The 15,361-nt window shown below is 54.7% G+C and overlaps 1 protein-coding gene across 1 annotated transcript; it reads left to right on the top strand.

The window, feature by feature from the left end:
• The first annotated feature begins 472 nt into the window (after window positions 1-472).
• Window positions 473-15,277, top strand: ADORA2B (adenosine A2b receptor). Its single transcript, XM_009094773.4, has 2 exons — window positions 473-1,000; window positions 12,078-15,277. Exons 1-2 carry the CDS (start codon window positions 636-638, stop codon window positions 12,757-12,759), a joined length of 1,047 nt encoding a protein of 348 aa, XP_009093021.3. The 5' UTR covers window positions 473-635; the 3' UTR covers window positions 12,760-15,277.
• Window positions 15,278-15,361: the final 84 nt, after the last annotated feature.

Below are 15,361 nucleotides of genomic sequence, written 5' to 3'. Positions count from 1 at the left end.
TGGGTCAGCGCTCTGCTGGTGGCGAATTTTATTTTCGGTGCAGCAACTCCGCTGTCCCGGAGCAGCAGCAGCATCCGGAGTCCTGGAGTTTGGGGACAGCGAGGGCAACTTTTTATTCCGAATTGTGCAAAATCCTCGGCGGAGCCGCACCGAGGGAGTCGGGGGAGCCGTGCCGGGGTGCGGGAGCGGGAGCGGCGCCGGGCGCTGCGGGGGCGCGGTGCCGGTGCCGCCGGGTCCCGGCCAATGGCTCCGCGCCGCGCACTCCCCGCCCCGCTCGCCCCATGAGCAGAAATAGCCCCGCCACGGCCGGCAGCGGCTTTTCCGCGGGGAGCGGGCGGCAGCGGCGGAGCATCCCCGGGCAGAGCAGCCCCGGGCGGAGCATCCCGGGCGGAGCAGCCCCGGGCGGAGCACTCCCGATGGCCCCGCGGCTGGCGGTGGCGGCGGGCGGGCGCTGAGCGGGACCCGCGGATGCCGGGCGGGGGCCGGGCGGTGCGGGCAGCGGGGGGCCGAGACCCGGGGCTCGCCGCGCCCCTCCGGCCCCCCAGGGCCGCGGGGAGCCCGGACATGGGCGTTCGGCTGCCCCGGGGCGTGTTGGTACCTGCGGGAGGGCGCCCGGCGGAAAGTCCCTTCTTCCCATGAGCAGCGCCTGCTCCCGGCGCTGGGCGCTCGCCATGGACACTATGAAAACCACCTACATCGTGCTGGAGCTCATCATCGCCGTGCTCTCCATCGCTGGCAACGTCCTGGTCTGCTGGGCTGTGGCCATCAACAGCACCTTGAAGAACGCCACCAACTATTTCCTGGTGTCGCTGGCCGTGGCCGATATCGCCGTGGGGTTGTTGGCCATCCCTTTCGCCATCACCATCAGCATCGGCTTCCAGGTGGATTTTCACAGCTGCCTCTTCTTCGCCTGCTTCGTGCTGGTGCTGACCCAAAGCTCCATTTTCAGCCTGCTGGCGGTGGCCATCGACAGGTACCTGGCTATCAAGATCCCACTGAGGTAAGAGTTGGAGTGGGAGCGGGCAGCCACATTCCCTGACAGCCCGGGTCTGATCTTCCTGCTCTTGGCGTGCAGGAGCTTCTAATCTCTAGTGCTACCCCAAAAGTTTTGCTGCTGACAGGTGGGGGAAATACCAGACTGTCACTCACTCTCTGCAGGAATGGGATCAGTGTCCTACTTTTGCTTCGGAATACACCTGGAAGTTCAGTTTCTTGAGGATGTTTGCCTTGGGAGGGTCAGGGGTTTCTCGGGCGGGCCCACAGTGGTGTAAGGCTGTGTTTGGGATGGTTGTGGCTCATCTGTGCAGGTATTTATACAGCCCCTGTATTGCGGTGTCCAGGCATCTCCCAGGTAATTAAACAGAGGAGCAGCCACTCTTTCTCCTATTTCCTACTGTGAAAGGAGAAAAGGGGAGCAGAAAGGTTCAAATGGCTGATTTAGAGTTTTACAGTTCAGTCTCATCCAAGTGCAGCATCCAAGACATGAATTGTTTTCCTTCTAATTAATGGGAATTGAATTAAAATGGGGAAAACTGTATGGAATAGAAGTTACAGGGGCCTCTCCAGTGGGCTGGTGCAGCAGCTTCCTTAAGCTGAAGTGCACCAAACCCCGGACTTTGCATTGTGAACCACCTGAGTTTGTTCATCTCAGTTACCTCCGTGACTCAGTTGTCCTTCCCTGGGAATAAGCTATTGATGGATCCTCCCGGGAGTGCAGGACAGCTCCAGGGACTGGCGGGGGGCAGAGGCTGTGGAACAGGGACCTCAGCTGAACTCCGCAAAGCCGCAGCTTCCCTGGATTCCGCTCGTCCCCGTGCACCAGCAATGAAGTCACCCTCAAACGACTTCGAAAGCGAAAACCCTTTCACCCTGTTCTGGCACCTTGCGTCTGAGACCTCGCAGAGGTTGAGCAAATATTAATTAGTCATCGGGCCGAGGAGGAGCAGCGTGGCTCTGTGGCTGTGTGTCATGCCAGCGCGGCGCGTGGAAATTCCGGGGGATGTCGCGCAAGCGGCCGCGGACCTGCAGCACAGCAGGGACGGGGACAGGGACAGGTTGTTTCCAGCAGCCCTGACCCTGTTTCTCACCCTCCCAGCCACCCAGCCGGGCTCACAGAGTCACCCTAGCTCCGGAAAATGCTGTGGTGTCTTTTCCATCCCTTCACTCGGGGCTTTCCCGGGCTGGTGGGGCAGCGGCACAGCAGCAGATACAGAAGCAGGTCAGATTTTTGAATTTCAGTTTAATCACACCCCTGGCCACAAGCTGTCAGGCAATAACTCTGTTTTTGTTCCATAAGCACTTTCTGCAGCTGAGGAAACTGTGGAGAGGGGTCTGTGCTCTGCTGGGAGCCGGGGGGAAGCAGAGGATCAGAAATGCTCTGAGGGATCGTTCCTGTGCTCCCAGAGGGAAGTGGCTTTGCCAACTGAAGAAACTTTCCAATATTTCCTCCACTCTTTTTCCCCCACTCCTGCTCTCAAGCAGGTTTGCTCGGCTCTCCATCAGGACAGCTCATTCCAGGGCAGTTTTGCCTTGCTTCAGGATTCTTTCCCAGCTTTGCTTTCCTCACCCCATCTCACTCCCAACCTTTTATTCCATTTGCACAAACATCTTTATTCCTATGAGTCCTTTCAAGCTGGACACAAATGGAGAGCAAGGAGTCCCATCTTAGGCTGGCTAAAGTGTGAAATTTGGATTTAACTCCATCTTGGCATTGAGGCCTCTTTCAGTGCTCTCAGAAGGGAGCAGCAAGTAAAAAACTCCTTCCAAAGGAGGGGGGGTTCTCCCTGTAAGGAGCAGGACAATGGACAGGCCACTCCTCGGTGACAGGAGATTTAGGGACTGATACTGAAAGGCTTTTTTTAGTTGTACAGCCAAGATCAAAAGGGGATAGAGGAGGTTATAAATCTACACAGGCAAAACCCTTCTGGACTGCACCCGGGTTTTCCCAGCAAGGCTTGGTTGGAGTTTTCTCTTCAGCACCTTTATTCCATGGTGCTGCTGGCAGGGAGGAGGAGGAACTTCTCCCACCACCCTCTCTGGGCAGGAGCACGTGCCATTTCTGGAAGCAGGGTTGTGCTGTGGGAACGGGAAGCTGATCATCAATTTCTAGGAATGGAGACTGTAGGAAAAGCTTTTCACATTTAAACACCAGTTCTGGAGGCCAGTGCAGAGGCTGATACCAGGCCATGAAGTACTAAATGTTTAAGAAAATGATTTGTGCCCAGCCCTGTCCAGTGATTACCATAAATAATGTGGTTGTTGCAGAGCAGATGAGTGTCCTTGTCACATCCAGTGCTCCATCAGCTTTCCCTGTGGAAAGCTCTGCAGGGACATTAAGGACTGGCTGTGCCACATTATTTAATACCCTTTCAGAGCTGTTTGAGAGGCTGGGCAGGCCTGTGGGCTGGGGTGCACAGCAGAACTTTGCATTACAGCCAGGCTAATAATGGATTTTTCAGCTCTGTGGCTGAACCAAGAAATCCCATGGGGAAGAGGAAAATTGTTTCAGTGAAACTGGAACAGGGATGTTGGGAGGTTTCAGTGAAGCAAAGTGATCCTGACCAACCTGGCAGATTTTGGGTTGAGTTGCCCAACCCTTCCGATGTGGCTGTGCTGCTCTTTGAGGTCAAGACCTCCTCACTGGGGAAGGAACTGACAACTTCTCATCTGGAGAACTACAGAACAAAAATCTTATTTTAAAAATGGTGGTTTAGAGCCCTCCCTCTTCTGGCTAAAAATATTTGCTGAATTTGACCCAAAGCCATGAATTCTTTGTGTCTCTCGAAACTCATATTTCACTTGTTTGCTTTTGATGAATTTTCTGTTTGTGGAGAAGCCCCCACCCACGCTGCCCATTCTGTGCAGCTGCAGCTCCCAGCCCTTCTCTGGCTCCCTTCTCCCTTGGCCATCACCAGGATGCAGCTCCTTGTCCCTGCACCCTCCTGGCTGCTGCCACCCCTGAGTGCCCATCCCTGTGCCCAGCTCCATCCCAGCTCTTCTCTGCCAGCCTCAACCCCCCAGCACTTCCTCCAAGCAGAATATCCCAGCCAGGGAATCGAGCATCTCTCAGCAGCAGCAAATCCATCCTGCAGAGAGCACTTGGCACAGAGGTTTTTGCTCTCTGGCTTCCTCCAGGGCTGGATTTCACCCCACAGTCCCGTAGCTGGGAGCCAAATAAGATTTGTAGGTGGAATAAAAGAGTTTCCTTTTATTTGCATTAACCCAAATCCTTTGGCATGGCGAAAAATTGTAGGTAGGGATGGATGCCTGGAACAAACGTGTCAGGAATTAGGGAGGGAGAAGAGAATCTGTATTTAGAGAGCAAAAGGAGAGTGAAACACTGAGTAACTGTGCACTGGTACCTCCTGCAGGACAGTGAATGTGGTGCTGCTGCCTGGCAAACACCTCAGCTGGCACCAGCCCTGGGAAAATGATCCCCAGTTCCCTGGGATTTGAGCTGATCTGCTGCTTGTCCTGGGTTTAGTTCTCTCCCATCTTCAGCTTTACTCCTTGCAGATGTGCAGGACTGATGTTCCAGGGAAGCTTTGCTATGAACTGGAATCCCAGCCACATCCTCTCCCTTTCTGCACATCTTTGAGCCCTTGCTGCCCCTCCTGCAGCCAGAGGATCCTCCTATGGGTTCCCAATCAGTTAATGGGATCAGGATCTGTTCATGGTGCTGCCCTGACCTGCCTCTGCTCCTGCCAGTGTCCCACAGGAGCTGCTGCCCCCCTTGGCTTTGACATGAGGAAGGCAGGAGTGCAGCTCCTTCCTGCTGGCCTCGTTAAAACAACAGATTACATTTGGGTTGTTGCTGTTTTCTCCTCATCCTTTCCAGAGGGGGCCTGGCTGATGCTGAGGCTCTGTGCTGCAGAGGAGGGGCTCCCTCTGAGATGTTCCCCTGCAGGGATTTGTTCCCAGATCCCTGTCAGATCCCAGCCTGCTGCTCAGCAAAGAAAACTGGTGGGGTTTGATGTCAAGTGGGACTGGAGCCACTGGGGAGCTGAGAAAATCCTCTTGGTGTTCACCTGCCACTCTGTGAGTGCCATCAGCACACAGAGCTGCTCCTCCTCCCTGTGCCTTGCCTCATTTCCTCCTGTCCTTGCACTGCCCTTCATCTGAACCCCTGGTGAGTTCTGCTGCTCCCCTGTGGCTCCCATGCTGTGCCCACTCCTGAGCATCCCAATTCTGCTTCCAGAGCCTCCCCACCCCCAGGATGCTGTGACTCCTTGGTTACTGAGGAGTCCTTGGCACTGAGTTACAAACTGAAGTGCCACAAACCCAGCAGGGGCAGGAGGGCTGGGGTGTTCACTTGAGCAGTGGAGCTGTCACATCTTTAGGGAACTTTGTGGCAGCCAAGCTGGGCCCAGGGGACATGGGAGACTCTCCTAGGGCTGCCACTTGCTTGAGCCTTTGGGTGCAGCCAAAACACAACAACAAAATCAACAACATGTGCCCTTGTGGCAATAAAGTAGAGAGGGGAAATCACAGCTATTTTTAGCTGTGAGCAGCCTGGTTTCCTTAAAATGCATGTCCCAGATTTTTATATCTTTTCCGCACCTCCGAGGCCACTTCCCTCCCAAAAAAACAAAAGTCCTGACAGGAAAAGGAATTGGGACCTCAGTGGGACCTCTGCCCCCTCTGCAGAAGCTGGGGGACAGCAAGGATGCCAGAGAGCATCAGGGATGTCAGGGCTGGCTCCAGGCTGTTGGCTGAGGGCACTGATCTCCAGGCTGAGGCAGACCCAGATTTTTGGATTTAGAAGGTTTTTACTCTGTTTTGGCCAGCTCAGTCTGTAAAAAAACACAGGTTAATTTTAAGATTTTTTTTTAAAAAAAAGGAACTTCTGAAATCCAGCAGAATTTTGCTCCAGAAGATCTTTTGACCTCCCCCTGCAAAAAATACACAAAACCGAAATGTTTTGTCAGAAACTGTTTTATCTTGAAGTTGCAAGTTTTTGCTTTGTTAATTATCAAGCTGCTGCTTGAGATTTTTATGAAATTTGCTGTTTGCCAGAGCAATGAGCACAGACCACAAAACCGAGTCTTTGAGGAGTGCTCTGCCCCAGCCCTGGGCTGCCCCAGGCAGTGACCATGCGGGGTTTGGGGACTCCTCTTACTGTATTTGATCCACAAGATGCCAGGAATTGGTGACTCCAGCTGTGCCTACAGATGTGTCAGTCCTCAGGCTTGCAGAAAGGACTGAGTTTAGGGAATTTGTGCAATCCAAAGAGAGGATTAACTCCTAATCCAATGGATGACATCAGGCCTGGGCAGGAGCCACAAATAACCTGGGAGTGCATCAGTGGGGGTGTGTCCCTGTGGGTGTCCCTGCTCTGCCACCCTGCAGTGCCCTGTGGGCACTGGTGTCACTGGGACCAGAGCTGCTGGGGACAAGGTACAGAGCACAGACAGGAGCAGCTCTTGGCCATGTCCCCCTTTCCCACTGCTCAAACTTTCCACAGGATTGTGCCTCTTGTGCTGGCACAGGCTGGGGGCTCTGTCCAGCCTGGAAGTGCCCAGGAAGGGAGGAAGGACGGGCTGGGCTCCTGGGGCTCCTGGGGCTCCTGGGATGGGCTGGGTGGGCTTGGGGCTTCTGCAGCCAGGGCAGCTGAGCAGCAGCCCGGTGGGGCAGCGCTTTGGAAACTTTGGGAAGGGGGTTGCAGCCCTTTCATTGCAGGAGAGATCCAGCAGGGATCTGCCATCCCCCCTTATCTGCTAGCGCCGTCAGCCGGCGCTGGGAGGGGCAGCGGGCAGCGCCGTGTGGGACCCGGGATCGCTCCCAAACAGCTGCCCCTGACCCCAGCCCCTATCTCCCCTCTGCCCCGCACCTTTAACTCAGCCCCTGGTGCTGCACAGCCAGGCCTGGCCCTTGGGGAGCCTCGGGAGGACAGAAACCCCCAGGCCCAGGCCCCAGCAGGCTGATAGGGCTGATAAGGCTGGGCCGCAGAGCCCCGGGGGGCTGAGGAGGAGCTCAGGCCTCAAACAGGGGAGAACCGTGGGGCCGTGCTCTAGGGCAGACCCAGGAACACAAAGCACCGGGAGCACGCTGGTCCCACACCAGGATCACACCAGTATGGCATGCTGATTCCTCACCAGTGTCACCCCAGTGTCACCCCAGTCCCACTCCTGCAGGCACAGGGCCGTTTTGGGGCAGCTGCTGCTGTTTGGCTGCCGGGGGCTGCCGGAGCGTGGGAGCAGCGCGCAGGGCGAGGGGCTGAGCTCATTTCCTTCCTGTGCTCCGGGGCTCTCTGGCCTCTCTTTGCCCCAGCTCGGCCTGGCCCAGCCCGCTGACACCTCCGGGGTCTGAGCGTGGCTTTCAGCCGCTTTTTCTCACCCTGCCGAGCAGCGAGCAGGGGCAGATCTCACCTGCAAACCCCTCGGGCCCGCTCTGGTAGTGCAGGGCTGCGAGCCCCCCGCAGCATCCCCGGCTGCAGATTCCCGAGTGACCCCCCAGATTACCCGGCCGTGTGCCTTTGCAGGTTTTATATCTCCCGTGTTCCTCCCTCCCACATCGCTGCGCAGCCCCGTGGCTGTCCCCTGTCCCCAGGCGGGGGCTGTCCCTCTGTCCCTCTCCCGGCTCTGTCGCCAGCCGGGGAGGGAGGGCTCACAGGAGGGGTGAGGGCATGGATGAGAATATCCCGGGCAGGTTTTAAACCTGCAGGTGTTTGACAGCCCCGGCTCGTGGCTGGGGACACAGGGACCAGGGAGGGGACACTCCCGTCCACCCGAGAGGGCTGGGGGTGCCCGTCCCTCTGCTCCTCCTGCTCCTGACCCGTGAGCTCACCTGAGCCGGGCTGGTGGGTGACAGACAGTGTGACACTGTGGCAGTATGACTGTGGCAGTGTGACAGTGTGGCAGTGCGACAGTGTGACAGTGTGGCTGTGTGACACTGAGACAGTGTGACACTGACACTGTGACTGTGACACTGTGACACTGGCAGTGTGGCAGTCCCTCCCAGCGGAAGGCCGGCAGTGCTGCTGCTGTCCCCGCACAATGGGGACAGATGCAGGAGGAAGTGATTTGTCAGCCCGGGACAGGGACACTCACAGATGTCCCACTTCCCCAGCTGACAGCATCACCACTGAGCACAGCTCTGGCCGCCAACTCCTTCCTGCTTCAACAGCACAGCTTTTTCTTTTTCTTTTATTTTTGTTCTCCTTGTTTCTTTTTCATTTCTTTTTCTTTCCCCCCCTCCTCTCTAAGGTGCAATTTATGATTCATTTCAAATGTCCTGCCAGGACATTTCAGCTGCTGTGTGATCTCCATTCTGTGGCTGTGCATGGAGCACAGAGGCAGCAATGGTGCTTATTTTGTTATAGCTAAAAAAAAATAATAAAAAAAGAGCAAGATGCAAAGTACAGCTGTGAGGAGGTGACAAGGACACAATGCTTGGCAGCAGAGCTGCTCTCACCCCTTGTGAATGGAGGTGTCTGTGCATTTCCCTTCACACTTAAAATAGAAATACATGAATTGTCACTGGCTGTTTGTACCAGAGCACCTGCCTGGTCCCAGCTCTGCAGCCTCCATCTGCTCCTCTCCCTGCATCCAGCAGCCTGGGCACGGGGCAGGGTGGGGAGGGAGCTGGGGAGCACAAGCCTTGTGTGGGTTTGGAGTTGAAGCTCTGGAATTGTTCATCAGAGGCTGATCCTGCTCTGGAGGCAGTGGGAGAACCCAAAGTCCCTGAGCAGGCTCTGCTCTGGCCCAGGGACACCAGGGCCAGTCCAGGGCTGGGTGGCACCCCCAGGCTGTGATGTGGGACAGGCAAGGCTCTCTTGCTCCTGCTCTCTGACACACATCATGTGGCCATAACCCTGTTCCAGTGTTTCCTCCAGCTGCCCCAAGCCCTTCACCCAAAAGCTGAACTTCTCCTGCTGTGCTTTCCTTGTCTGGCAGAGCTCAGGGGCAGCAGGGCTGGGCTGAGCTCCCCGGGGTCCAGCAGGGGCTGGTGGCAGATGCCAGGGACGTGCAGGACATGACTCAGTTCCTGCCTTTGGGAGCCAAACTCCTGCCAGGCCGGGCTGGCAGTGTGTCCTTCTCTGTGCCAGCTGTGCTCAGCACCAGCCTGGGCACCTTGGCTGCTTCCCAGCCCCAGGAAATGGCAGCAGAAATGCAAAAATCCCATCCCCAACCATCCTCCAACACACAGAGCGAGGCTTCCAACCAGAACTGGCTCTTCTGGTGTTTGCTGTGAGCTCTCCCAGGAAAACTCTGGGCTTTGGAGGGCCCACAGGGATGCTGCTGTGGGAGGGCCACCAGGAGCAGGGGACACCTGTCCAGCCCCAGCTGCCCATGGGGACACTGCAAGAGCTGAGCTGTGCCTCAAGCAGCCCCTTGTGCTCCTGCAGTGACACTGGTGGCCAGTGCTCAGCTCCTTCCATCAGGACAGGAGCCTGACTCACCCCACCACGGCCTCCCAGGGCTCCTTTGGGAGGGCAGGGGTGGGAGCTGGGGTAATTAAAGCCTTCAAGCTGACTGCACCAGTAAAGACACTTTAGAAGGAACTAACACATTGCCAGGTTATTTAATTCCAATTAATCATTTTAAAATCTTCAGCTGTTACTTACATTAAGGCAACATTTGATGCCTCCAGGGGGGAAGTGTAGAGGTGGTTCAATATGTTTTATACATTAGTTGAGCAGACTTAGGTGAGTAAATTTACTTTAATGGGCTTTTTTTTTTTTTTTTTGTCTAATAATATTAAGTCTAAAAGAGAATGAAGGAGGTGTTTGCTGGAGAATTCTGAGCTGTGAAAATCTGTTGGTTCCTCACTGTCTGACCCTGTTTTGTGGAGCTTAGGGAAGAGCTTGTGAGACTCCTCATACCTGGGTCTGGTGACACTCATTAATTTATTCTTTTAAGCTTGTACTTAACCTGTGTTGACTTAAGGGCAACACAGGCAGGGTCCCACCAAATAAGTGTATGAAGGTAATTAATGAACAACTCTAGGACTTCAGGCTATTCTCAGTTTCACCTTGGGCTCTTCTGGCTGGCCACAGCTGTGACCATCAGCTGGATGGAGAGATGGGGGGAGGCCTTTGCCATGCAAATTCTGGGGAAATGAAGAACTAATCTGAGCAGGGCAGTTGTTCCCTGTGAAAAACCATCTCCACCTCTATCCTGAGCCTCCAGCCCTCCCCACTGCTCAGCTCTGGCTCTTGCAGGCTGGAAGCCCAGGATGTTTTCACATCTTCTCTCAGGAGATGTAAAAATGCACGTGCCACGTCCCTCTGCGGCTCTGCTGGGAGGAGCCAGCAGCTCTAAAATAAACAGGCCACCAGGACAGCCACTGGAACATCCAGTGGCTTCTTGACTGGTCTTGTAAACCTTCAAGCCAAGCCTTATCTTAGAAGAGTTCAGGAGAAGAGCAGATGGAAGAAGCCTTATGTGGGGCCAAGTGTTTCCAGCAAGAGGCAGCACCAAATGTCACCAGCCTGGGACCTCAGCATGGTCATGGTGGCTCCTCCTGCTCCTGAGCTCATAAACCCCTCCATTCCTTCAGTTTCTGCTTCTGGACAATGGTCCTTTGGCATTTCCAGTCTCACCATGGTAGTTTTTGGGATGGAGCACCTGGAGAGATCCTCTGAGCAGGGTAAGCCCGAGGCAGAGCTGCAGTGTTCCCTTTCCACTGCAGAGCTGAGACAGCAGCAGCTCCTGGTGCCTCTGCAGCACTGACTGAGCTTGGCCAGGGCTGTAGCTCAAGACTCACACTTTGCCAAGAGATTGGATTTCTGTCAACTTCTCAAATCTCAATGATTTCAGGTCCCACAAGCCCAGACCAGCTCCAGCTTCTGAAAACTCAATGTGGGGTCTCAAAAGCAACTGGCTTGGCCTCACTGATTTCCTGTTTGAGAACTTCTCATCTTCTAAGTATTGGAACTTATTAATAATGAGAGAAAAATGCAGGTGAAGCCCCTCAGTGGCTGGATCTACCCTTCAGACACCAACTCATGGACTGTGTCCACAATTCAGCAGCACCTAAATGTGGCTGCTGCTCCTGCATCCTCCCAGCCAGCCCAGCTGATGCCTGAAGAAGGAGCTGAGGGCTCCCCCAGCCCCTCTTTGACCCCCACTGTGCCCCCATTCTCGCAGGAGGAGCAGGAGCTCACTCACACGAGGCAGTGCAGTGATTCACAGGCACAGCTGCAGTTCTGTGGGAATAAAACCCTCCCCTGCCTCACGGCCGGAAGAAAATCAGAACAAACGTTCTTAGGAAAGGAGGAGCAGGGCAGCCAAGCCAGAGTAAACAAGCACTGAGAGAAGGGTGTGGGAAGGAGGGGACGTGTGGCAGCCAGCAGGCTCTGCCTGGCTGTGGAGAGGACAGGAATGGGTTTCTCATGTTGTCTTCTGGCACTTGCAGGTTCTTCCTATCTCCAGACAGGGATCTGACTGATGCTTTGATTTTGGCAGCTGCTCTGGTTGCTCCCAAACCAGACTTTTGACTTTTGCTGCCTCAGGTTCCAGCTCTGCTTGTATCTCTGAGCATCTGAAGGCTGGAGGGGCCATGAAAGGACTCAGTGGGATGAGGAAGGTGTGGGGCAGCACCAGGCTCAGCACTGCACCAACCTGTCCCTGGGCCACAGCAGAGCTTCTTCATAACCCCCGTGGGACTGCAAGGCAGAGCTGGGCACGAGCACTGCCCCAGCTGGACGGGGTCAGCCCAGGAACTGGCCCAGCAGCTGCCCCAGCGTGCCCAGCAGTGGCTGCTCCAAGCCAGAGAGCATCAGCCACAGGGAGCCTCCCTGTCCGTGCCCTGCTGGCAGTTGGTGGTTTAGGATCACGCAGTGATAAAGCTTTTTTTAAGCCTCCAAGTCCCTTCCCTCCCCTTGCAGGGGGTTTGTGGGCTGGGGCAGTGCCTGGCGCCTCTCAGGAATAGTAAATGAGTCACGTCCCCAAACCACAGCGTGTGGGTGGAGACACAGGTGAGAGGTTTTGCCCCTCGGGCGATCAGAGAGGTGAGGCCCCCTCGTGGGTGTGGCTTTTGTCTCATTAACCAAAACACTGATGCCTTTAACTGCAGGGAAGTCACCGGTGCTCGTTTATGTAACATTTGCTGTGGTTTTGTCCCGGGGGCTGCAGGTACAACAGCCTGGTGACCGGCAAGAGGGCGAGGGGACTCATCGCAGTGCTGTGGCTGCTGTCCTTTGGGATTGGACTGACCCCTCTGATGGGCTGGAACAAAGCCATGAGTGGCTGTCCCAACACCACCAACGAGACAGGGACAGAGCCCCAGGGCTGCTTCATCTCGTGCCTCTTTGAGAACGTGGTGACCATGAGCTACATGGTCTACTTCAACTTCTTCGGCTGCGTGCTGCTCCCGCTCGTCATCATGCTGGGGATCTACATCAAGATATTCATGGTGGCCTGCAAGCAGCTGCATCAGATCGAGCTGATGGGCAACTCCAGGACCACCCTGCAGAAGGAGGTCCACGCAGCCAAGTCTCTGGCCATCATCGTGGGCCTTTTTGCCTTCTGCTGGCTGCCCCTGCACATCTTGAACTGCATCACGCACTTCCACGAGGACTTCTCCAGCTCCAAGCCCGAGTGGGTGATGTACGTGGCCATCATCCTGTCCCACGCCAACTCCGTCATCAACCCCATCATCTACGCCTACAGGATCCGGGATTTCCGCTGCACCTTCCGCAAGATCCTCTCCAAGATCCTCTGCAAGGCCGACGACCTCCCCAAGTGTCCCTCGGAGCACAACCAGCACCTGACTGCCATCAACATCAGCTCCCCCGCGGCCTCGGTGACCGTCTGAGCCCAGCCCTGCCCACCCTGGCACTGCCCTGCCCTGTCAGCGGGGCCACGAGGGCTCAGACATGACCACTATGGACTCGTGCAGCTCTGGTTTTATTTTTATTTTTGTAATTAATGTCGTGCCTGGTAGAGGAGTGACCTGAGCGGGGACACTGAGTGCAGCTCACCCCTGGGGGTGTGACAGCTGTGATCCCGTTGTGTTTCCTTTCCAGGTGTTTCCTTTCCAGGCTGGACACTGACTGGGGAAGACTCACCTGCTGGGGGGTGTTTCCCCAATTGTGCTGCTCACATCAAGTCATAGGATCTTTATTTTAATTATTATTATTATTATTTTTTAATATTTGGATTCATTTAGGAGTAATAATTTTGTGTCTGTTTTTTGAGTTGTTCTCCAAGTTCATACTTGACAGCACTTTGGTAATACCCAAATTATTCCATCAATTGTTTGATGCAGCTTGTATTCTCTGATGGGAAAAAGTCTTACTTAGCCCAGTTGCTGGTGTGAAACTGAATCTGTGTTCCAGGCACTGAGGGGAGGGACTGTGAGGATGGGAAAACCAGGTCAGAACTGGCCAGCCCAGCATGGAAACCCCATTTCCTGAAAGATTTGAGAAAAGACTTGACCAAGGTTTTAGAGCAGAGGTTTTACTGCCTTTAAATCACTTTGGTTCACAGGGCTGTCAGCCCAGTGCTTCAGGTTTGCTTCCAGATCTGTTTGCAGTTATCAAAATGCAGGAGGCAGAAGTGCCCCAATGGTCCTGGCTGGTCTGAGCCAGAGCCACCAAGGCCAGTGTCACTCTGCCTTGGGGACACGAGCCCCACAATTGGGTTTTTGCTCTGCCAGCCCTGTAGAGCCTCCACAAGTGCAGGTTTTAGCTGTGAGAGGTGGATGCTGCAGCTCACCTGACTCCTAAAGCTTGGTCTGGCTGGGGCACACTGCAGCCCTCAAACCCCCAGAAGCTGTGAATGCTTTTTCCCCCCCAGTAGTAATTTTCATATTTTTATCCCTGGAAAATTGTACTTGAATCACACAGAAATCAACTCTATACTTTTTAAATTCTGTTGCACTAAAAGGGGGGTACAAGACCCCAAGAGTTTCATTTCTCTGGCATATATAATGACAAATATGGTGTAAAATTAATTGAAAAGCTGAAGAAATCTTGTTCCTGCAGCATCTCCTCTGCCAGCTGGCAAGAGCTGCAGGCAGCAGCTGCAGGAATGACTCTGGGCCCACCAAGCACAGGGAATGGTTCCCTGGGAGTGCTGGATTTCACTGCCATTGGAGCAGCTCAGCCCCAGACCTGGGTGAAATCACCAGAGAGCTCTGGATGGCTTTGCAGTGTTTACACAATGTCCAAATTTAGCTACAGCTCAGTGTCTCAGCTCTGGGCACTTCCAGCACGAGTCTGAGCAGTTCAAGTCCCTGTCCCAGGTGCTTCTCCTTTACCAGCCCCACTCAGCTTTGCTGCACCTGCCTTGGCCAGGGCCCAGCTGAGCCAGGGCCACCTCCTGCCATCTGGGCAGGGCCTGCCTCTCTCCTCCCTCCATCCCTTCCCTTCTGGGTTATCCTTGGCCCTGTTCCTCCTGCTAATCAGGGCTGGAAAGCAGCAGGGTTTCACCTGCAGCCCTGGCAGTGCTGCCAAGTGGTTGCAGGCCACATTTATCCTCACAACAAAGGATGGAATCTCTCCCTTTGGCTGCCTGGAACCGACCCAAACTCTCACAGCAGCAACAGAGGGAAACTCTCAGTGCTGTAACACCCAGAGAGAAGGTCCCAGAACACTTGTGCACATGTGAGAGCTTCCAGTGCAGCTCAGCATCCACCACTGCTCCCTTCCCATGCCTCTCATGAGCCAGAATTCCTGCAGGTGGATTGGAGCATCCTTAGTCCAGCTGTGCCTTTGGGCTGTCGGGCATTAACTCTGGCCAGGCCAAGGTCACTGGGTACATGAAGTGCCTTTGTGGATCTGAGCCAAACATATTTCCAGGCAAAATAAAAATAGGACACCTCCCTTGCCCCCCTCAATAAAAAGCTCATTTCTCATAAAAATGTGAAGCAAAAGCAGCAGAGGAACTTTCTGTGCCAGTGCAGCTGTGGCCATTGAGCTGTCCCTGCTCTGCTGTACATGGATGGAAGTGTTCTCCTCATGTTGCTGAGATTTTGTATTTGCAGGAACTGTTAATTTTCATCCAAAATGCTTCATTTACCACCCACACCACCTGGCTCAGCCTGTGCCCCATTTTTTCTGGTGGTTGATTCAGCAGGAGAGGCCACACTGCCCTCAGGGAGCAGAGAGCATGGACAGGGAATCACAGCTGGAAGGAGCTGGCTCCCAGGGAAGCAGCCTGGAGGTGCTCAGGGTGTCTGAAAATATTTGATTTAAAGCACAGCAACCACAGTGATCCTGTTCCAGTGAAAGCACAGAGCTGTCACCAGTCTCAGGGTGCTGAGGGGTCCCTGCCCTAGTCCCTGGACCAGGTTTGCCACTGAAAAATCAGAAATTGCTCTGAGCTGCCACCTGCAAAGAGCCACAGTAGCTCTTTAATCTGTGGATCACTGAGACCTGCAGGACTGTTTGCATCCTCACATCACAATCATTACA

Source organism: Serinus canaria, chromosome 19 (genome assembly GCF_022539315.1).
Source record: "Serinus canaria isolate serCan28SL12 chromosome 19, serCan2020, whole genome shotgun sequence".
NCBI lineage: Eukaryota > Metazoa > Chordata > Aves > Passeriformes > Fringillidae > Serinus > Serinus canaria.
This window is presented reverse-complemented; position numbering and strand designations above follow the sequence as displayed.

Excerpts from the sequence above, each read along its gene's own strand:
- ADORA2B (XM_009094773.4), top strand. The coding sequence starts at position 636 with ATGAGCAGCGCCTGCTCCCGGCGCTGGGCGCTCGCCATGGACACTATG. Across the intron at positions 1,001-12,077 it reads GCTATCAAGATCCCACTGAG|GTACAACAGCCTGGTGACCG; the intron begins GTAAGAGTTGGA and ends CGGGGGCTGCAG.